We start from the raw sequence: 22,977 nt of genomic DNA on the forward strand, positions 1-22,977 counted from the left end.
TCCATTCCAGGATTAGTGCATGATCTATGAATTATATTAATTCTATTTGAAATTAATATAAACTATCAAGAGGAAAAATCACCACAATACCATTAAATCCAGCATATGGAATGCTTCTGTCAAAAGTTTCTTAAAACATAGCCAACCCTGTGTTACTTGTAATTTAGTGCTGTTCATCCTTTGTCACCATCGTGGGTAGCTTATAACAGAATCTAGAGTTATTTGTAACATTTATGTTACCTTTAGCTTTATTTATGAAACATTATTTGTTGACTCTGATTTTATGTTCAATTTTTTCTTCTGTTTTTAAGCTAAAGATAAGTAGAATTTGAAACCCTAAAGTATAAATATTACAAAAATTTCTTCTTTATACAGTGGCCACAAGTCATCTTCTAGCTAAAATGCAGTTGTCTTTTGCTCCTAAAATTGCTTTAAGTTTTCCCAGAAATCCATGTCTTCCACAGTGTCAGTCCAACTATTCTTTTCTAATCTGAATTCTAAGTTGGAACACTTGAAGGCCCATCTTCCATTTTATTATACTGTGTAGTTTAAATATGTTATGTAGCATCCATCTAATATATGCATTGATTTTAAACAATACAAAATGAAATTAATCAAAAACAGAAGTTGAGATCCAAGAATTGAAATAGAGAAACACAATATTAGGCCAGCGCCGTGGCTCACTAGGCTAATCCTCCCCCTTGCAGCGCTGGCACACCGGGTTCTAGTCCCGGTTGCCCCTCTTCCAGGCCAGCTCTCTGCTGTGGCCAGGGAGTGCAGTGGAGGATGGCCCAGGTGCTTGGGCCCTGCACCCCATGGGAGACCAGGAGAAGCACCTGGCTCCTGGCTTCAGATCAGCGCAGTGCGCCGGCCGCAGTGTCCATTGGAGGGTGAACCAACGGCAAAAGGAAGACCTTTCTCTCTGTCTCTCTCTCTCTCACTGTCTACTCTGCCTGTCAAAAAATAAAAAATATTTATTAAAAAAAAGAAAGAAACACAATATTAAGAATTCAAGACCTTTTGCCAAGTCAGTGACCTTGTTCTACTTATTTAGCCTTGTTCTCTACTCTGTTTAATGGCTGTAATAATACCTACTTTAGGGAGTTTATATAAGTATAAATGAGATAATGAATGTGAAGCATTTAGCATTGTGCTAGGCATATGGTAGATGCTCTGCAAATTTTATCAAATGACATTATAAATTATTTTTCTTGCTACATTATAGTTTTTTTCTAGAGTACACTCTTATGTAGTAACAGATGATAGATAGTATGTTTTAAGATAACAACATAAAACACCTCATATGATTTCACTGAATAAACACCAATGACCACATTTACTTTTTATCAGAGTGTTATTGTTAAAGAATTTCCCTGGTACTTTGTTGCAGTATGCTTAATGTGAGTTCCCTGCAGTGGCTTGATGTATGATGCAGTAATGAGTATAGAATTTGCATATAGAACGAGGCCATTTTATACCGCTTCTAATTGGCTCATTTAGTCAAGTGCCAAATGCTACAATGTAAAGGTTTTATTTCATTGTCTCTAAAACAGACAGCAAGGTTATATTGGAGTTTCTTTTCTAATACTTTATATTTTTTTCAAGATCTTTAGTCTGTTAAATTTTGGTAGCTTTGCTGGTAAAGTCAATGTTCTACTCACCTTTTGTATTCCCAACAGCACCTAGCACATAGCAGGCATTTGGCAAACATAATTACTCAAGAAGAATCTGGAAACATGCTTTGCAACTTAATGCAGTGGACTTAGTTGGTATTTTCTTTTTCCTGAAATGTCTGTAGCCTAGTACTCCTGCCTTTCCTCCTACCCCACTTGTAAATGCTACCAGTGATTGAATAGGAAGGCCACTATTGCTCACTAGCATTGTGTTGTATGAGGCCCTGAATGTTGTAATTTACACATCTCAAGCCATGTATATATACCAGTTACTTTATCATTTATTTATACATTGAACTCTTTTGACATATTCTTCAATTGATACGAACTTCAAAAGATTTCTTTTAGCATATTTATTTAGTAACCTGCAGATTAGCCTGTAGTCCAAGTATCCTATATAGAAATCCTTCAGAATTAATGTTATTTCCTCCATTGAGATACAGAGAAAATAAGAATAAAAATATGACCTCATAGAGAAGGAAAGAAGTAGTTTAAGGATTTAAATATCATAAAATGTTTTTCTTCCTGTCAAAAGTAGAATTTTAACTGCAGCCAGTTTTTGTATATGTACTGTCATTTTGTGCTTTCTCTATCACTGCTGATGAACATTTTCAGGAGAATAAAAGCACACATACACATAGAAAATGGGATCTCAATATGTGCTACATATTTTGTTAAACCCACTGCAAAATGGAAATACCTAGCACCTTGTTTAAAAACAACTAAGAATTCCAAGGCAGCAGTGACAGAATATAAAACCCAGTGTAGGTCCTTGTATGACTGCCCAGGTCACACTTGCACAAAGCTGGCCTAATTGGGTTTCCTGTTTCCAGGGAATGGTCTTCCTGTTGGCACAGTGCCTAGAAGCTCTTGAGGGTAAATACGTTTATTGTAACAGGAAGCATTTAGACTTGAACATCAAAGAAAGTAAAGAGATGTGAACTCTCTGTTAAGACCAGGAAACTAGGTTGGCCAGTGTGATTATTGATCATTGTAAGATGGTCAACAAGGTTATGAAATTAAGAATAATTAAATAATTCATCCCACGAGAAAGGATTGGGCCCACTGAAGGTAGAGAACACAACAGGGAGAAAAGTAAGCATTTATTTAGTGTCTTTGTGTAGCATCTATATTGAACTTATTTTTAGTATATTATGTTTTGGCATGTAAACCATATTTAAGTAATTTTTTTCGACCTGCTTTCATTTTCTTTTTTTTTTAAACTTTTATTTAATGAATATAAATTTCCAAAGTACAGCTTATGGGTTACAATGGCTTCCCCCCCATACCATCCCTCCCACCCGCAACCCTCCCGTTTCCCACTCCCTCTCCCCTTCCATTCACATCAAGATTCATTTTCGATTCTCTTAATATACAGAAGATCACTTTAGCATACATTAAGTAAAGATTTCAACAGTTTGCTCCCACACAGAAACATAAAGTGAAAAATAATAGATGATTTTTTAAATGATGATGAAATCAGATCAAACCTATTGTCATGTTTAATCCCAGTGAGAGTCAAGTTGGGAATTGATAATTTTTTTTAACAGAAGATCAGTTTAGTATACATTAAGTAAAGATTTCAACAGTTTGCACCCACATAGAAACACATAGTGAAATATACTGTTTGAGTACTAGTTATAGCATTAAATCTCAATGTAGAGCACACTAAGGACAAAGATCCTACATGAGGAGTAAGTGCACAGTGACTCCTGTTGTTGACTTAACAAATTGACACTCTTGTTTATGGCATCAGTAATCACCCTAGGCTCTTGTCATGAGCTGCAAAGGCTATGGAAGCCCCCTGAGTTCACTGACTCTGATCATTTTTAGACAAGGCCATGGTCAAAGTGGAAGTTCTCTCCTCCCTTCAGAGAAAGGTACCTCCTTCTTTGATGACCTGTTCTTTCCACTGGGATCTCACTCGTGGAGATCTTTCATTTAGTTTTTTTTTTCCCCCAGAGTGTCTTGGCTTTCCATGCCTGAAATACTCTCATGGGCATTTCAGCCGGATCCGCATGCCTTAAGGGCTGATTATGAGGCCAGAGTGCTGTTTAGGACATCTGCCTTTCTATGGGTCTGCTGTGTATCTCACTTCCCATGTTGGATCATTCTCTCCCTTTTTGATTCTATCAGCTAGTATTTGCAGACACTAGTCTTGTTTATGTGATCCCTTTGGTTCTTAGTCCTATCATTACAATCAATTGTGAACAGAAATTGATCACTGGGACTAGTGAGATGGCATTGGTACATGCCACCTCGATGGGATTGAATTGGAATCCCCTGGTATGTTTCTAACTCTACCGTTTGAGGTAAGTCAGCTTGAGCATGTCCTGAATTGCATATCTCTTCCCTCTCTTATTCCCACTCATATTTAACAGCGATCACTTTTCAGTTAAGTTTCAGCACTTAAGAAGAATTGTGTATTGATTACAGTATTCAACCAAAAGTATTAAGTAGAACAAACAAAAAAAATACTAAGAGGGATAACATATTAAGCTGCTCATCAACAGTCAGGGTGAGGGCTGATCAAGTCACCGTTTCTCATAGTGTTCATTTCACTTTAACAGGTTTCCTTTTTGGTGCTCAGTTAGTTGTCACCTATCAAGGAGAACAAGTGGTATTTGTCCCTTTGGGATTGAACTTATTTTTAGTATATTATGTTTTGGCATGTAAACCATATTTAAGTAATTTTTTTCGACCTGCTTTCATTTTCTACCTGAATAAACAGCCTCAAGGATACAAAATAACTTAATTACATTCACAGGAGTCATTGGCAATGTGGTGATTGTCCACAAATGTCTTCATATCAAGCCTTTGTTCTTTCCAGGGGTAGTAGTATTATGTGGCTATTGTCTGTCTTTGAGGGGCTGATAACCACAGTAAAAGAGCACCCTTGAGAAGCAGATGCAAATAGCACAAGTGTGATTAGAAAGGAAATTTCAGCCTAGCAATTTCTGTAAGCAAGAGGAAACAGCCCAGCACAGACTATGGAACAAGGACAGTCCTGTAAATAAACGGAAACTCCTTATCCTGACCAGATAAAGGAAATTGTTTCCCTTATAGTATACTAACACAGTGATCACAGAACTTGTTGGTGATGGACAGCAGGTAACAACTTGATTGTTGCAAAATATGAGCTCACCTTAAGATAAAGATTTTTTTTAAATCTCAAATAATGAAAACCAGGCTTCAGTAAGTACAATGAGATTCTGAAGCATTGGAGGGCCATCATATTTCATATGCGAAGCTTCATCATTCATGTCCTGCTTTCTTCATGGTATTACCATGTTTACATATTAACCATATAATTATGAATATAAAATATATTTTAAGTCTGTTTTGTGTAAGTATGACTGAACTTACCTGACTAAAGCACTGGGTTTCTGGCCTTATTCCACCTACTCTATTAAATGTTAAACTTTATTTGCTCTTTAATTCATTCAACTAATATACTGAGTGCCTTATATATTCTATAATCTGTCTACCTGGTGTGGATGGTAGGTGGGATGAGGCAGAGAAGTCAGAGATGACTTGAACATGAAGATATCTATCATACAGTTTCAGACTGTTCATAGATTGCTAAGAAAGCAAAATTTAGGAAGTAGCAAATTTGGCCTAGAGGATATAGGAAACATTTTACCAATATAATTTGAACAAGAAAGTCTAGACAGTTAAGTAGGAAGAGTCTATCAATTAGACATGAGAGATCCCTCTTTCTGGACCTTGGTCAGATTTTTTTTTTTACTTAACTATTCTTAAAATAAGTGACATTTTTGGTATTATTTAATTCAGTTCAACCACATGACTCTCAAGAAGTTCCCCAGATTAATAAGATCATTTTGGGACAATCATTTTAGGTGTGATGAATCAAATAAAAGAAATACGAGTAACACTTAACCAAAACTTTCATGAGTACTGTCATACAAGGAGACTTCAAAAGGGTTTGTGGAAAATGGAATTAAAAGCTGTTTATTTTGGTGCAAATAAATTTTGAAATCCATGTATTGTTTTTTAATAACATGCATTTTTACTGAACCTTTTTAAAACTAGTTATATAGTTATCCATAAATAAGACTATAGATGTGTTATGTGAATGTTTACATACTTTTTCATCTGGATATCCTCTTATACCGATTTTTAAAGATTTATTTACTTATTTATTTGAAAGGCAGAGTAACAGAGAGAGAGAGAGTTCTTACATCTGCTGGTTTATTCCTCAAATGGCCACAACAGCCAGTTCTGGGCCAGGTGGAAACCAGGAGCCAGGAACTCCATCCAGATCTCCAACATGGGTGGCAGAGACCCAAGTACCTGGGCCATCTGCTGCTGCCTTCCCAGGAGCATTAGCAGGAAACTGGATCAGAAGTAGAGTACTTGGGAATGAAACTGGTGCTTGAATATTGGATTCTGGCATTCAAACAGTGGCATAACCCACTGAGTCCAAATGCAAGCCTCTTTTATACAGGCTTTACAGAATAAAATGCCAACTGCTTTCTTGTTTCTTTTCCTTGTTAAAAAAAATGTAGCAAATGGTGATTTGTATGCTACTTATAACGTGTGTTTACAATAACTCTTTTTCTTTCTTTCTTTCTTTTTTTTTTTTTTTGCTTCCAGTGTAAAACTCTTTCTGGAGTTTGTGACCATATCATATCCCTGTCATCAGATCCTCTGGTTTCACAGTCTGCTCACCTGGAAGTGATTCAGCTCGCAAACATCAAACCAAGTGAAGGGCTGGTAAGAGATACTATGTTTATCAAAGCCACCATCCATCAGCAGACAGCTAATCCTGTCGGCAAAGCAGTATCCAATTATGGAAGTTTATGTTTTTCAACAGATACTGAGCATTTTGGTATTCTTCTCCTAGAAGAGTTAAGGTAGTAAAAGTCTGTCATGATAAGAAGCTTTATAAAGATAAAATGAAAGAATTGAAAAATGGTGATTTCTGAATTATCCTGTTTAATTTGATATTCATTTAGCTTTGAATGCATTCCTTAAGATAAGAATTTTATGGGGTGAACTGTATCAGAGTACCTGTTTTAAATACCTGGCTCTGGTTCCTGACTCCAGCTTCATACTGAAGAGGGCCCTGAGAGACAACAATGATGGCACAGGTAATTTGGTTCCTACCACCCATGTGGGAGACCTGGATTGACTTTCCGGCTCAGGACTGTCATAGGCATTTAGGGAGTGAGCTATGAGCTGGTGAATGGAAATAAGCTCTGTTTCTTTTCTCCTGCTCCTTCTCCTCTCAATCTCCTTTCCCTTGCTCCTCCCCCAACCCCCCATAAATAATTTTTTAAGTTAAGAATTTTATGATAAATATCCACAATGTTAACTTCCCATGCAAGTAGGTATTTTATTTGTTGTTGTACATTAGTTTGTCCTGATTTTAATAGCTCTTCCTTCCCCTAGGGTGGTGAGTAAGCTAAAAAAAAAAAAAAAACCACTGATATTGTTTATCACTCATATCTATTCTTAGAGATATTGGCAACACTGGGCTAACATCTACAAGGTATATTTTTTATTATAATAAAGATAATCATCTTTTATATTTTGTTCACCTGATTATAAAGTATATTGGCTCTAATTTTAACCAAAGGGAGAATTTTTTTCCAGATAAGCCTGTAGAAAGAAACCATGTAAAACTGATATTGATGAGAGAGACAAAAAAAAAAAAAAAAAAAACTGGCTGGAGAAGATCTTACCTATTACACAACTACATGTTGGTTTAATGCTACAGTCTTTCTACATTCCCCTTGAGATGATTTTACCAATTATATTTTGAAAAATAGAAATCTTGGAAACTAGCATTAGTAATGGAATTCAATAAATATATTTAAAGATCTAAAAGCAGATTTAACTTTTTATGTGACTTGACTTTTTCTCAAAATATATCTAAAAACTGTTCCAGAAGGCAAAGCCTTCACTGAACACCAGTGACTTTGCGGTTTGAGATCATCTATTCTGTACTGTGACTTTTCTCCTGATATTTGGCAAATTACTTCTGGATATCCATAGTTCCTCATATTTTTGTGGCTTTTGTGGGTGTTTACCTAGGAAAATGAAAATAAAGATATCAGACATAGTCAACAGTGTTACATGTCATCATTGTAACCTGTAAGTGTTGTATCTGACTTTATTCGGTTTTTAGTGATTATTTCTAATATTTATAATTATTATTTTAAGTTCTTACTACACTCGTACCCCCTTTTCCATGATTTTGCTTTCTATGGTTTTCTAATCCATAATTATCAATGGTCTTAAGAATATTAAATGGAAAATTCTAGAAGTAAATGATTCATAAGTTTTAAATTATATGCCATCATGAGTACAATGAGGAAATCTCATGCCATCCCATGCTGTTTCACCCAGAATACAATTCATACCTTTGCCTATCATATTCATGCTATACATGTATGCTACTTGCCCATTAATCACTTAGTAGCCATCTTTGTTATTAGACTATTTGTTGTGATATTACAGGGCTTGTGTTCCATTAACCCTTATTTTATTTAGTAGTAGCCCCTAAACACAAGAGTAATGATGCTGACAATTTGCATATGACAAAGAGAAGTAATAAGGTGCTTATTTTAAGTTAAGAAAAATGAAAGTGCAGTAAGATATTTTGAGAGAGTGCATTCATACAACTTTTATTACAGTATATTGTTTTAATTGTTCTATTTTTATGATTAATCTCTTATTTGCCTAATTGCAAGTTAAACCTTAGCATAAGCATACTATACAGAGTTTGGTAGTATCTGTTGTTTCAGGCATCCACTGGCAATATACTCCCCAAGGTTATGGGGGAATTACTGTATTCCTTTTGGTTACATAGACAAAGTCTAGTCTTATTTAAAAGAGAGAAAGAGAGAGAGACAGAGAAACAGAAAGAGAGAGAGAGAGAGAGAAAAGAAAGAAACCACAGCCTATGAAATCGCAGATTTTCCTTTCCATATCTCTTTCAGTAGTTCTAAAGGAAAGGAAGTTCTGTAAGCATGGCACATAGAGTTGAAAATTATGAATTAATACTACATAATATTAGACCAGAAGTCCTAACACCGAGATACAAATCACTTAGGTAAAATGTAATTATGAGAGTGACCATAGGTAGGTGAGGGAGTAAACTTCACCTCTTTGGTCTTGATTGTTTTGTAAGTAGAATGTGGGAGCACAGGAGCAGATCGCACCTAAAGCTCATTTTAACTTTCCAAGTCTGTAGTTCTTAATTTGGTGTTCTGGGCCGGTGCCGTGGCTCAATAGGCTAATCCTCTGCCTGCGGCGCCGGCACACCGGGTTCTAGTCCCGGTCGGGGCGCCAGTTCTGTCCTGGTTGCTCCTCTTCCAGTCCAGCTCTCTGCTGAGGCCCGGGAGTGCAGTGGAGGATGGCCCAGGTCCTTGGGCCCTGCACCTGCATGGGAGACCAGGAGAAGCACCTGGCTCCTGGCTTCAGATCAGCACGGTGCACAGGCCTCAGCAGCCATTGGGGGGGGTGAACCAACGGAAGAAGGAAGACCTTTCACTCTGTCTCTCTCTCTGTCTCTCTCTCTCACTGTCCACTCTGCCTGTCAAAAAAAAAAAAAAAAGATGATGTTCTGAGAAAAGAGCCTGATTTTGTTCCTCTAATCCACTCAGATCATGGAAGGAAATAAGCATGTTAACATAATCAAGAGGATGCTAATAAATGGACTTCATGAAATTTTGATTTTTATAAAGATATAATTCTGGCCAAGTCTTTTATTATTTAAAAGAGGGAGATCAAAATCTGCTCTTTGGAACAGTCATGAGCTTAAAATGCAAAGCACAAGATTTACTTCCATAGTCTGGGAAAGGTCTGGAAGAGAAAAAAGAAATATAGGACTATCGTTTCTATCATTTGCCAGGTATTTTCCTTATAACACTGTAGAGTAGGTATTAATTTTCTAATTTTATAAATGAGAAAATAGAATTACAGATCTTTACCAATTTGTTCTGTATCAGATAGGTAGTAAAAAATAGAAGTAGAGTTGAGCCCAAGTAATTCTACATGGAGTATATGTGAACAAATCAAATTATCCCACAATCAAATTTGAAATTGCTAAAGGTGTGAGAAACTTACGAAGATAACTTTAAAAATATTACTACTTAGAGAAATTCATTTATAAAAGAATCTTGACAATATTTCATGGGAACAATATTTCAAAAATAGGAAAAGAAAAACTGTAAATGTTGAATATTAATACAATGAGTACAGTATAAAATTGTTGTAATTCATGTCAAAGGGGAAAGGACTGGAGATTTTTCATGTATTATTCCACTATCATTTTAAAATTCACTCACTTTAAGTAAGCTTAATTACATTTGAAATAAGTAGATTTGAGGATCCTCCCTCTTTCAGATGATTATTTTTTATTTTTTTTTAGCAATTTTATATTCACATATAATACGTATGAGGTACAGTGCACTAATTTAACATATTTAAACCTTGGAAACTGATCATATCAGATAACTAGCCTTTCCTTTTTCTTACATTTTCTCTGTGTTTGGAACCCACTGGTTCCTCTGTTGCAGCTTTTTATCCAAATATAATGCATGATCATTAACAATAGTCACCCCAATGTACTTCAGAACTCCAAAACCCATTACCTTCAACCAATTGTATTTTGGTTCCCATTATCCAGCCTCTCCCATGCTTCCTCCCTCTAGTTTCATCCTTTATAAAGAATGGTGAGAACATGCTTCATTATGATTAAATCATATGAAACTTTCTTCTACATTGTTTTTCAACAGCAATTGAAATAAAGGATGGAAAATAAGAGCTATTGGAACAAATCAATACTGGATCAGAGCCAAGAGCTAAGTGGAATAGAGAATAAGGGGCTGGAGAGCATCCTTGAGGGAAAGCCTTTTGGCTTCAGAAGGCTCTTTTTCTATTTAGTACTTGGACTATCTCCCAATATGCCTTATTATACCAACTTGACTGTGAGGTTGCTTTGGCTCTTGTTGGTTAACCAACATTTGGAGACAGAATGAAACAAATGTCATTTTGGCAAGCTGAGCAAAAAGGGAGCTGTTCAAGTCTGCTCCAGAATTAATTAATTGTTTAAAAGAGAAAAGGAGGAATGAAGGTTTTGATGAAAAGGTAGGCCATATTTGTCTCAGTTCCAAAAATATACATTTGAATTACATGTCCTCCTGCTGTTAACCCTTTCTCAGAGGTGAGCAAGTAATCAGATATATTTCTGTGGACTCCTCATCACTTAGAGGGTGATTAATTTGAAAATTCTCCAAGAAACTACTTTCTTCTCTTTTTTTTGGCTGTTTTTCTCATTAGTACTACCAGAAGGATATAAGTCAGTTTTGGTTACTAAAAGCAGTTATAACAAATTGTTTATTGATACTAAAAATAAAAATGTTACATAAAATTGAATGTGTTCATTCTTGTAGAATTTTTTAGTTGCACTTTATTTCTGTTATTGCTCATGACTATAAGTCTAGAATTGAACTCTATGCACATCAGTAGATATATCTGAAAATAGTTGAAAAGTATTTCATCTGAAAAATTAGCTTTAATATATACTTTATAACATTGTTATAATACAAACTTCTTCCTGTCACTTCTAAATATGTGCAGTAGCTTGCAGTCAGGTTTTTAAAGTTCTTCACATGTAATAATTACACACAAATATGAGACTACTTCAAAAAGTTTATAGAAAAACATAATTAAATTTTATTTGGTGCAAAAAAATTGAAATCCATGCAAGTTTTTTCACAGTATGCATTTTCATGAAATTTTTGAAGACTCCTTGTATTATTTCTTAGTTAGAAGTAGATTATTGCCATGATTTTTTTTATTATCCCACTATTTATAATATCTTTTCTATACATGTTTGTTGGGATACTAACCACTTATGGGACCATTGAAAATCTTTAATTCATAAGCAGTATAGCAGTGTTGAAAGAAATGTAGAGAGAAATATAATCAACTTCTACTTGAAAAGATATGTGATTAAAATAAATCTGTAAAATATCGAATCCAATTATTTTCAATTTATTTCATGTACTACATATGTGCTTGTCTTTTTGAATAGATGTTAAACAGTGAGTGTTTGACTTTAATATCGAAAGATACCACTATTATGTTTTAATAGGAAAAGTTAATTAATTTAGCTCTCCTCACTTTTAGGAAATCCGTAAATCAGGAGCCTAGTAATTGAGAGTAGACTCTGGAGTCAGACTGCCCAGGTTTGAAATCTGACTTCATCACATATGGCAGATTCCTTGTCCTCTCTATACCTCAGTTTCAAGCTATTGTGATACAATGTAAGATACTTAAAACATTCCTTGACATACTGTAACACATATTAGTGATGGTAATAGGTAATAATGGATAATGATTATTTTATTGTTTTATATGTTCAAGCAATATATATTCTTTCTTTAATGTCTTTTTCTACTTTATCCTCTCACAATCCTTCTATGTAAAAAACAAAAACAACATTTAGTGCCTGCCTCTTAGAAATGTATTTTAAGATTCTTTATTAATTTGTTGTACAGTCTTATTTTTCACTAAGGAGATATTTGTCAGAATCTTGTCCTCTTCTAAGTTTTATACTAATACTGTATTTAACTTTGGTTGAATAATGGTGTAAGTATTAACTTCAAATTTAAATAGGTTTATATGCCAGTCAGTGGAGTAAAGTTTAATATTACCATGAGCTTATAGCAAGGAATTACTGGCCAATATGTTAATTTATTTCTGTTTGTAGTTTTTGTGGCTATTTATTTCATAAAAAGTGGTGAACTTTCATTTAAGAAACAAGAGTTCACATATAAGTGGTCATCTTTTAAAATTACACTCATCCCATTTCACTTTAGAGACCCAGGGTCAGCCATTTTTGGAACTGATAACATTTTGGACATACAACATTAGTAAAATGACTTTTTAGAATTAAATCTTACCCAGTTATTTCTCAATAGTTTCATACCATGGACTTCATTGCTTCTTTTTTATCTTTTACTTTCAATGAAATTAGATATATATTCAGGTATTTAAGTATTAACATAAAGATATTCCTTATATTATAGTAATTGTTTTCTTTCCATAAGTATTAAATGTATACTTTTTCTGCATTGGTATTGCTGATTATTGTCAAACATATTACATTTCAGCTTTGAAGTTAAATAAAATTACTTTTTATTAAATCAGTATTTTGAAATGAAAAGCATTTGAATAGGTAAATTACCAGTGATTTTTCTCCAAAAGAGAATTTAAAAGGGAAAAAACTCATTCACTAAATCACTTATTTTTTTCTTATTTACTTAGGCTATTTAATATTTAAAATACAAATCCTTTATTGAAATGTTAGTTCTTTAAAATTCCATTGCGATCCATAATTTAAAGTTTTAATTTGCTATTACAATTTGTTCACTTTCAGGATTTCTGGATAATTTTTCAACTTTTATGAAGCTTTTCCTAAAATAGCTTTCTATCAATATAAAATAAATTTTGTCCACTTTATTGGTGGAGATTGCCACACCATTATCCTTTAATTGCTAATGTAGAAATAATTGGAAATTATTAAAATTTTATCAATAAGAAATGAAGGTAGATATATAGGATATTACAAAATAGGAAAACAAGGTTTACACAAATAATATTTAATTGTTCTTCTAGCATTAGTTAGCTATAGTTGAAGTGCCTCTGTAGTAACTTAATTTTTATTGTGTAGTATGCATCAAATAAACAAGCTAATACCATAGCAATATTTGAATTTCCCATGTAACTTTTATTTTGCCACACTAGCATAGTACAGATTTTGGGAGTTGTGAGGTATGTTCTTTCTTCAAAGTACTGAATCACCATGATGCATTTTATTATAAGTCTCGAAGGTAATTCACTTATCAAGTATTTTTTAAAATGAATGTAGGTTTCTTTGAAGAAATTTGGGAAAATAGAACTTTCAGATACTAATTTCTTACCAACTTAAAGCCAGCATTGTGAAGTCATGGATCATCCCTGGGACATGTGGCAATTTTAATTTGATAGAGTAATTTTTTTGTAAGTGAGATTATAATGTGCTTGAAAATATTCCAGTTGCTTCACTTTTTTTCTGATGCTGTCTTTTTCTTAGGGTATGTATATTAAATCAACATATGACGGCCTCCATGTAATTACTGGCACCACAGAAAATGTAAGTATTGTAACATTTCAAAGTGTGGCGTGTGATTTTTTTTCCCTTTTATTGTTAAACAACTTATGTATCTTAAATGACTGAAGGTTGACGTCTCAAAGTATGATCAGATGGGAGATATTAAAGACATACTAAGTTTTTAGGTGCTGTTTTAATTAGAATTCTAATCATTTTGTTTGGTTACTTTAAGTAAATCAGGTATTTTCTCTTTGTGGCCAAAGATTTGTCTTTGTTCAGTATTTTCTGCTTCAGGATAAGTTATTGTGACACCTAAAAGAATCTGCTTCTGTCTATCAAATGGGTTATTTTAAGAGACATAATTCATGGGACAAAGAAACATTAGAGAAAATCAGGTTTTCTGAATACTTGCCTTATAATTCAACTTACTTCAATAGAAGGGCAGCACAGTGTAGCTGAGTAGTTTTCACAGCAGGGTGCCTGAATCAGCTGAGTAACTCCTTTGAAAACTTGCATCATATGCAAATTGTCAGGTCTTACTCCCATCCCACTCAATCAGTCTAGGAACCCGTCTGCTGCACTTTAAAAAATTTTTTAATTTCAATTTTTATTTAGTTTTTGATTCAGTGTGCTTTTTAAAAAAAGATTTATTTATTTATTTGAAAGGCAGAGTCACAGAGAGGCAGAGGCAGAGAGCGAGCCCATCTACTGGTTCATTCACAGATGGCCACAAGGGCCAGAGTTGTACCAATCAGAAGTCAGGAGACAGCAGCTTTTGCCAGTCTCCCACAGGGGTGCGGGGGCCCAAAGGCTTTGGTCGTTTTCCACTGCTTTTCCCAGGCCATAGCGGAGAGCTGGATTGGAAGTGGAACAGCCTGGACTGGAACCCACACCCATGTGGGATACCGGCACTGCAGGCAGAGGAGGTTTTACCTGCTAAGGCACAGCACTGGCCCATTGTAGATACAATTCTAAGAACACAGTGCTAGTCCCTTCCTGCTTCCCTCCCTCCCTCTTTCACTTTCCCTCCTTTAGTTTCTAAGATAACATTTTAAATTTACATTACAGTAAAAAGGCCAAATAAGAAGTTTAACAAGTAAAAAGCAAAAAGAGGCTAGTTTAGTCTGCTTTTTAAAAGATTCTCTTTTAACAGGTGATTCTGAGGCACTCTAAGTCTTGAGAATCTTGTAACCAGTAGGTTGGAAGTCCCTAGGCATAGATCCTACAATCTTAATAGATCCTGCATCTTAATAGCACTGTAATTTTTGGCAAGTCACTGAATCTCTGATTGCTTCAGTTTCTTCAACTATAAATTTTAAATGAGTTATCTGCACTGTATTGCCCACTAGATTGTTGCGAAATCAAATAAACTAATAAGTAGGAAAAACTGTGGAATGGAGAACAATAGCTGTGCTCTATATACACAGATAGGAAGTGATCATGTTGAGCATTAGCAGAATCAGTAAAATAATTTATTGTCCCTGCATTTGGTAATCCCATATTCCCATTCTATTCTTACATTAGCAAGTGCTGATATTTGAATTTATTTTTTCTTTTAGAGATTATGACTGCAAGGTGTCTGGCACATAACAAATCTTCCCAAGCAGACAAATGAATTAATTGACAAGCTTCTATTGGGGTTCTGCTCCCGGGGACGGTTCCCGGGTCCCAACAGAGCAACAGAGCAGGGGCCGGGGAAGTCACGCGTCAGAGATTGGGAGGGCTTCTTTTATAGATTCAGGGCATGGGGGTTAAAGGTTGAGGCGGGTCTGATCCTCATTGGTTGACCTTTAGGCACCCGCAGGGACCTTGACAAGGAGTTTCTTCCCCGCAAGTACAGGTAGGGACTCTCCATTCCCGGGAGTGTAGGCCTTCCTTCCATGCGGATCCCAAAGCTACCATCCCGACCTTTTGATGATAGGAAAGGGGGCGACGATGAGTCTCTCTGGCTACTTCCTGCTGACTGGGGACATCGTCTACAGGGGCCCGCTGAGGGTATCTTGGGGCTCCACAGGGACAGGCATGTATGGATGGAGAAGCATCTGATTGACTGCCTGGTTGCTGAAGGCCTCGGTTCATTCCATTATCACCTGCTGTAAACATGACAAATCACATATTTATGCTATGTTCCTTTAAAGACTGAGGTACAATGTGTTTCCCCTCAAGTTATGATCTCATGATCTCAGCATTTTACAGGCATTTTCTTTTTAAAATCAACATTCTCTTGATCTAATTCACTATTTTAATTACTTACTGAAATTTACCCCTGCTTTTTTTTTTTTTTTTTAGAAAGAAGAGATACATATACATTGAATTTGAATCATTGTAGCAGCTTCATATTTGTGTTATGGGGATCAAAAAATCATTTTGTTACGAGAAAATGACAGTGAAGAAATTATTGTTTATTAAAATCAAGGACCTCCAGGCAAAGCAGCGTGCGGGGGGGGGGGGGGGGGGAGGAGGCTTCCAAGAGAGGAAAGAACCCCAAAAGGCTCCCATAGCATTCCAGTTGTTAAGCACAATTTGGAAGAAAAAAAAAAAAAAAAAAACTTGACAATCAGATTGGCATTCAGTTACCTGGCAGGGACAAAACCCAGCAAAAGGCCTGATTTACAATTCTCTATCCTGTCTGGCTTGCTCTTGATAAAACAAAAAACCATCCAGAAGCTGTGAGCTCAGGAAGATTCCAAAGGGAGGAGGGCTGCCTGTTTGTTTTTGTTGAAGATAAAGTTTTGGGGAAGGAAGCAATATGTTACACCCCAGATTCCATTGGGATCCCCTGACTACCTATTAACCCATTTGACTCCTCACAATTTCAACTCATACTGTGAACAATTTAACAATATTAAATACAGTAAGATGCTACAAACTGTACTCTTGCCACTGATCATCCTCATTTATTTGCATATTTTTTCTTTTTTTTAAAGATTTGTTTATTTTAAAGATTTATTTATTTATTTGAAAGTCAGTTACATAAAGGGGAGGCAGAGAGAGAGGTCTTCCATCCACTGGTTCACTCCCCAATTGGCCACAATTGGCCAGAGATGAGCCAATCCGAAGCAAGGAGCCAGGAGCTTCTTCCAGGTCTCCCACGCCGGTGCAGGGGCCCAAGGACTTGGGCCATTCTCTACTGCTATCCCAGGCCACAGCAGAGAGCTGGATCAGAAGTGGAGCATTGGGGTCTGGAACTGGTGCCCTTATGGGATGCCGGTGCTTCAGGCCAGGGCATTAACCCACTGGGCCACAGCCCTGGCCCTCCATATTCTTTTTTTTTTCATGCACGTATTCATTGGTTCATTAAACAAGCCTCAGTTTCATGTGTGTTATGTTTCAGGCATGATGCTAGGTATTGGAATAATTTTTTTAAAAATGAACTAGCTGGCTACCATTTAAAGAGTACATAACAAGGAGGGGTTTGTTTGTATAAGCAGATAGTGAAATTTGCTTAGATGGATAAAGGAAATAATACTAAATGTGCCCAAGTGAAATCAGAGAAGGAATCACAAAACTGGCAATTATGATCTGTATCTTGAAGGGAAAAAAAGTTGAATGCTATTCTTTGCTTGTATTGATTACTTAGTATTTTCAACTGTTTTTAAAATTATTTATTTACTTAAAAGGCAAAGAGACAGACAGATCTGTCTGCTGGTACACTCCCCAAATGCCTGCAACAGCTGAAGTACAGCCGGGCCAAAATCAAGAGCCAGGAAGCCAATCCAGGACTCCCACATGGGTGGCAGGAACCCAAGTACTTTAGCCATCACCACTGCCTCCTAAACTGGAATTGGACGTGGAACCAAGACCCAAACCCAGGCACTCCAGTATGGAATGTGGGCAACCCAAGTGTCTTTAAGTGCTGAGCCAAATACCTATCCCTACTCAGTAGTATTTAATAAATGTATAAGTGATAAGAAGAAAGATTGATTCCGAGAATAGTTCATATTTGAACCATAGTTAATCCTTTGATTCTTTTTTTCTTGAAAAAAATTTTTTTTACTATTTTTGGTGCCCCTCAGTCATTTATGATTAGGAGATCCCTGTTCAGTCTTAGTGAAGTAGATAAGTTATTAGGCTCTGCTGTACCCTAGTTTCTTACATGTAAAATTAGTGGTTTGGATAAAATGATCTTTAGGAACCTTTTTCAACACTGAAGATCTGTAATTTATGTACATTACTCACTTTTTGCTTACCTATGCAAAAAGTTGTTTCAATTTCTTTGAGTTTTGTATACCAACTATCATTTTCTTTTATATTTTTCTAAAGCCATTTGATATTTTTCTTCCATACTCTCCTTTAAAAAGATCAGTTGAGGACCAAATACCACAAGGACAGATTATAGTTACAGCTCTACAGTTACATAATACTGATCTTATTTGGTAATATGTCTGCCACCAAAAGATACTTTTCAATAAATACATTATTTTCTTCTTATGACATCATTCTTGTAGTTTGGTTTATCTTAGATAAATCTGTCCTGTTAGTGATATACTTGTGTTATTCAACATTTAGAACATGAATACCATCTTATCTTGAATACTAGATGGTGACAAATAATGTTGTTGTGAGTGTATAAAATATGGTCATTTTAATATTGTTTCAGGATTCATATGTTTTTAAAATAATTAAAAATTGGAAGTGAATCAAAAGTAAAGCAACAAAAATCGCTTTTGAAGTAATCCTATTCCAGAGTCTTGAAAGTAGTGTTTTACTTTATAGCTTCTACCACAACATACCATATTACATGAATGATTAGTAGTCACAAGGGAAGAACAAAGAATAATATTTCAAATTCAGTACCTGTGAATAAACCAATGTTAGTTTACTAAGCACATCTTAAAACTAGTGAACTTTTTTGGTTACCAGGTTGTTTTTTGTTTGTTTGTTATTTTTATTCTCTTTTTATAATTAAAAAATTAATGGAATTGTTACATCTTGAGAAGTGTTGACATTTTGGTTCACTTAGAGTGGTTTTGTTGGCAAGTATGAAACGTGAGACACAACGTGCCTTTATAACCAGAGAATGTTGTATAATGCACTTTTGAGCTAATTGCTATCCATATTTTAATTTGCTTTTCTAAAATATTCAAAATTGGTATTTTTGGAAAAACAAATTTCAATTTAATTATTAGACTTCAAAGCTTTGATTATATGCACATACTTGACAATATTGATTTGCTGAAATTAATGTGAATTACATAAATAGAAAAGGTCAAAGTAAAAAAGATAATGTTTTGAAATGTATTTGTTTTGTAAATGTAAATGTTTTGAAATTGTATAGTAGAGCCTAGCAGAGTTGTACTCAGATGCACTCAGATGTGTTATACCTTTATAACATAAATACCTCTATATTGTCTTACATTTCTGTTTCCTCCATTAGCTATACCTAGAAATCTAGCAGTATATTCAATACTAATAACCATTTTTGTTGTTTTAATTCTTTGAAAATTGTAATTTTAAATCTAATTTAACGAGGTGAATTTTTATATTGTTTTCAAAGAGAGAAAATGCCTGATAAAATTTATGTTCTTTACCATTTATTTTATGTTAAATCCAGTCACCTGCAGACCGGTGTAAGAAAATCCATGCTGGCGATGAAGTGATTCAAGTTAATCATCAGACTGTGGTATGTATAATTACCTTAAGAGTCAGTGGGAGGAACTAATTTAAAAATTTGATAAAGCCCTAAAAGAATATGAATTAAATGAAATGTCTGTTTGTATACAAAATAATTTCAGAGCCTTTAAAAATAACTGAATAACTTCTTATTATTCTTAATTATTTTATGGAATATAAACCATGGCTTTAAAAGAGCATGAGGAAATATCAGCGGTGGTTAAGTTAGATATGCTATTTCTATATGGACAGTACAGCATACTAGTAAACACTACATGAACTGAGAAAGCACTTGTGAAATAGAAATTAATGTGATGATGCATATAAATTTAACTTTCTGATATAACTTTTAGGACTTTCATGAATTATTTCATTACCTAGTAGATAGGTACTTTAACATTGTTCATTGAACTGGTTGAATTTTTTTGTTTGTTGATTTTAAACCTAGATTTAAAAAATAATAATCTTTAGTAGTTGAATTAGGTCTTCATTTCCCAAAAGAGGACTGTAGTTAGCTAAATAAGTTTCTAAAACTTTCTTACCTTATGAATATCACAAATCCCTTTACACAGGAATGAATGACAATGCATTATGTGCCTATGGTAGATTTTCAAGGACTATTTGTCTGCCTAATCTTTGATTTAGAAAATTAACATTATGTGCTTTTATTTTGGAGTGTTCTTTATATCTCAATTGGTTCACCTGGTTCCCCTCACTCTCTCTGCCAAAATATAGTGTGGAAAACATGAACTTAAAATAATCTGGTTGTTAACATAATAATCCTCATTTAAAAAAAGTGTGTTTTTTTAAATAAATCTTCTATTTATAGCTCACTAATTCTTCAGAGTGAGTAATTATTTTGTTAGACCATTTAACTTAATTTACTTTTGCATGCCCTAGTGTTAGAACAAACTTGTGAAAAGATTAATTTTTCTAAATGATTATTATCTGAATGCAAATGCCATTTCAATTTTGACATCAAATAAACTGAGAAGTTTGTTATACTTTTGAAAGGCTACTAAACATTGAGAATTAAGCTCATGGTGTTTCTTCAATGAGTCCATTCTGTAAGTAAAGAAAAAAGTTGATGAAAGTTTAAAATATATATGCATGTATGATTGACACTGAATAGTAGTGTTAGTAACAGGAAAAGCGTTTCCACACTATGATAGCTTTTATGACTTTCTGTTCTGATTACTAGAAATTGTATGAAACGGTTGCCATGACTGAACTTTCTTGTCCTGTAGGATAAGAATTTGGCATTGGAATAACATAGCTACTTCAGTAGACAAGCAGGTTTTCCCTATTCTAAGTTTGTACTGCCTCCCTTTGTGATTTGACCTTAACACATATGACGTGTATTGAATAGTATCTCCATGAATTTCCAGTTATTCAATTCTAAGAGAATGGAAATCAGTTTCTAATGAAAATAAAATTGTTTAAAGGATACTTTTTCTGGTTCAAAGATTCTGATGTTTATCAAATGAATGTGAGAGTCTTTAAAAGTCTATAAACTAATAAAATCTATTTGGATTGCTAACTTTAAATATTGAGGGAATGTAAATACACCTTTGCATCACAAGAATAATCTAAAATATTGAGAACTCTATAGTTTGATGATTAGAAAAACCTGCTTATTGTTTTTGTTCTGAAATTGGCTTAAAGCTTTAAGTAACTCAAAGTTATTGTTTAAGTATCTTTTTTTCTAATAACAATGACTATAGCTAACATATATTGCATTCCTACAGTGTGCCAAGCATCACGTTAAGTATTTTACATACTTTATTTCTTTTACTCTAAAAAAATCATGCAAAGGAGGCATATGTGGAAATCGAGACTCAGAATGATTATTTAACTCACCCACAACTCAGAGCTCTCTGACTCTAAGAGATATGCTCTTATTTTAAACTCTTAAAGTATGAAATTAGCATACAAAAAGGGAAAAATCACAAGCATGTAAGTAAATCTTATGAGAAATTAAGTGGGGTCAAGGGTCAATTAAGAAAAGAAGCGAGAATTTACATATCTAGGGTAGTGAATCATCTGAAATCTAATTAAAAATCGGTTTGAAATTTGACTTTACTGCCACTTCCTTATGCATTCCATTCCTTCCAATCTATTAGATATGTAAAACACCCATCACAAATTCTGGGCACACATTAGTAGCTCAAAAACAATTAACTTTCCTACCCTCCCTTTTACTTGCTTCAACAATTGGGTCAGTTGGAGTACTATTTCTTGACATACTGATACAAGCACCAAAAATTGATTTGGGGTTATAATAGAAACAGGACAATATATTGAATTCCATGAAAATAGCCTTGCTTAAAAATATGATCAGTTACCACATTTCCTTCTTACTGTTCATGTGATAAGCATATTTATGAAAGGATTATGCATTTTATTAAATGCATCCAACTCTGCACTCTTTTTCTAGCTTTTGCCTGTGTTGTGGTTTATATAGTGTTTTTAACTTCTTACAAGATAATATAGAGTTGTGATGAAATGGAATTTATCTGCATTTTGCTACTATGAAAGCTTTTGTAGATAGATAAGTTATTTATAATCTACAATTATTCCTTCTATTTTTACATTCATTACCATGAATATTAAGGGTTGATTTTGATATATTAAATGTCATTAAAATATGGAGTAATATATTAATTCTCTAATCCATTAATTTACCAGTATAGTGATACATTTTTAAAATTTGTAACAATTTAGAATAAATTATGAAAAGCCAATGTTAAATATGTTTGGAATGATACTAACCCAGTGAGTATTTTTTCTGTAATTCTGAAATTTCCTAATATTACAGGTAGTAATATACAATTTAAAATAAGATTGTTTTTCTTTATTTAAAATACATAGAAAAAAATTGAGAATTTTCCATAAGAGTCTAAGAAAGTTCATTGAATCACAGATGAGTTCAAATACTATTTTGTTTAATTGCTAGTCTGGTTTACCTTCAAGATGTCCAACTAGATGTTTATGTTTCTAGTTTGTTTTTTTAACATATATTTTCTTACTTTAAATGAAACTGGAAATTTTATGACCTTTTTCATATTGCTATATTCTTTATTATAAGTGGCTTTTAAGCTTTTCAAATCAACATACTTCTGTGGCTGAGAAACTGTGGCTGCCAGGTAGGAAGAAGAAAAAATCAGGAACAACCAAGCAAAGCAGACTGAGTCCTAATGCATGTCTTCCCCAACACTGAAGATCCAACTTCTCAAAGGCTGCTGGAATCTCCCAAGATTTTTTTCCACTTCATCTGCCACTACATCTCTATCTCTGGGAGATATCTCAGCATAGTTTGAACCAGAAATTCTGCTGCTCTTTCAGCATGTTTTTTTTTAGCTGTAGAAACTTTATAATTATTAAACATATTTGAGCATATTCCTAATGAATCTGTTAAGTATAATGATTATACTGTTTTTTTCTGGGTAAATGTTATAAAGAGTCTATCCATACTAAAAATATATATGCTTTCTTCTTAGGAATATCATTGAAATGAGTAGCATATTTGATGGTTGACTCCAGCATTTGGAAAAATTTCCT

At 34.2% G+C, this 22,977-nt stretch overlaps 1 protein-coding gene across 6 annotated transcripts in view; it reads left to right on the top strand.

The window, feature by feature from the left end:
* CNKSR2 (connector enhancer of kinase suppressor of Ras 2) overlaps nt 1–22,977 on the top strand; it is a 317,996-nt gene that overhangs the window by 158,096 nt on the left and 136,923 nt on the right. For all 6 annotated transcript variants that reach the window (XM_002719953.6, XM_002719954.6, XM_008272442.5 and 3 more), the window contains exons 6-8: nt 6,291–6,410; nt 13,786–13,845; nt 19,358–19,426. In XM_002719953.6, the coding sequence (XP_002719999.1) occupies nt 6,291–6,410; nt 13,786–13,845; nt 19,358–19,426 (249 nt within the window). The remainder of the gene's footprint in view (nt 1–6,290; nt 6,411–13,785; nt 13,846–19,357; nt 19,427–22,977) is intronic.

Source organism: Oryctolagus cuniculus, chromosome X (assembly GCF_051225735.1).
Source record: "Oryctolagus cuniculus isolate XC-2025 breed Fujian yellow rabbit chromosome X, ASM5122573v1, whole genome shotgun sequence".
Lineage (NCBI taxonomy): Eukaryota > Metazoa > Chordata > Mammalia > Lagomorpha > Leporidae > Oryctolagus > Oryctolagus cuniculus.